The sequence below is a fragment of the Triplophysa rosa genome, unplaced genomic scaffold, assembly GCF_024868665.1.
Source record: "Triplophysa rosa unplaced genomic scaffold, Trosa_1v2 scaffold1009, whole genome shotgun sequence".
Classification (NCBI taxonomy): Eukaryota; Metazoa; Chordata; class Actinopteri; order Cypriniformes; family Nemacheilidae; genus Triplophysa; species Triplophysa rosa.
The window spans coordinates 1-1,414 of record NW_026633973.1 but is presented as its reverse complement, the minus strand read 5'-3'; the positions used below and the strand labels follow the sequence as shown (position 1 = coordinate 1,414).

The 1,414-nt window shown below is 40.9% G+C and overlaps 1 protein-coding gene across 1 annotated transcript; it reads right to left on the bottom strand.

The window, feature by feature from the left end:
• Positions 1 to 5: 5 nt before the first annotated feature.
• LOC130549330 (probable polypeptide N-acetylgalactosaminyltransferase 8) lies at positions 6 to 1,407 on the bottom strand (the record flags this gene model as incomplete). The annotated part of the gene is made up of 5 exons (XM_057326523.1): positions 6 to 77; positions 264 to 378; positions 521 to 718; positions 858 to 1,041; positions 1,245 to 1,407. Coding segments are annotated over 5 exons (732 nt in total), but the record flags the coding sequence as incomplete, so codon positions are not given.
• Positions 1,408 to 1,414: the final 7 nt, after the last annotated feature.

Here is a 1,414-nt window from a genome sequence, read left to right as displayed (position 1 = left end):
TAGGGTTTGTGTGCCCTTTCAATGTGGGCGACTTTAGAGCACGGCACAATCTCTATACTTCCTCCACAAAGCCACACCTGTGCCAAACCACACGACAAGTCAAAACAGTGTTGTGAGGAAATGTTATTAAAACATTGTTCACAAATATTCAAAAATGAAAGTTACAGACAGCATCTGTAGCGTTCTACCATGCACTTATTATCATCTCTCATCATTTATTAAATAGAATATTTAATAGTGTAATGAAAGTGTATGTGGTTTACCCGAATTCCCAATTCAACATTCTCTCCTCCATACACCCGCATCCCTTCATCCAGAGTTCCAATCTCACCGAAGAACATACGATCAGCCACCAGAATGCCCATTACAGACGGACTCCTGGACATCAGACCAAGAAAATGATTCTGAAAACACTCTCAATACAATACAGTACAGTGGGTTGGAATATCAATAATTTTATGGAATAATGTCATGGAATATTATTAATAATTATACAATAACAATAAATATACACACTCACTTTCCTGGTTGTGAAGGGTCATTCTGATCATACCACTTCTGTGGGAACATGTCATATGTGCACCAGAGAGCCCAGTCGAAGCCATGAGCGTTTGCAGGATAATTCGTTATTTGCAAATCATCGAAATTCACTTTGTCAAACACGGGGCTCAGGACCACCGTGCGGTCGGCCTGGATACGAGCAAGCAAAGGCTCTGCCCTATGTAGAAACCAAGCACATTTCATCCACCGCATATTCTTTATGTTTCATATACTGTACATCTATGAACCCACAGGGGTGTTTCTATAAAAAACAACAACAATATCTAAAAGGTTGGAGCATAAAGCAAGGTCCACACCATTTGACATGGACTTCAATGTGGGCATCCAAAATGGCAACTACATCCGCGGAGGCAGCCTTCCATCCTGAGATTCTCGCCTGCGTGAGACCTCTCTGCTCTGAATGTATCACCAGTTTCAACAAGTTTGGATGCTTCTGGTTAATAGATCTCACAAAATCATTCAGCTGTGTCTTCAGATCTTCTGTAGAGGAAATGAATTACTCAAAATCTTCTTGCTTGAATCCTTTTATTACAGGCTACCACTGAAAGAAGCTTTCACAAATACAACTAACAAGCACGCAAATCTAAAACTTTGAAGAGCAATTCCCATCATCATCATCATGCAGATTTAAAACAAGTGTGAAGCGTAAAGGCTTGTCTGTTTTGATTTGAAGTGAAACAAACCATTTTGGCTGTGGTCATCCACCAGTATGATCTCTTTCAGCAGGTGGGCTGGAGTTCTGTTGATGATGCTACAAACAGCTCTTTGAATGACAGACAGAGCCTCATCCAGATAAATCAGAATCACACCGATGGTGGGCAGATTCTGGGGATATTCACGTTCAACGCATCTA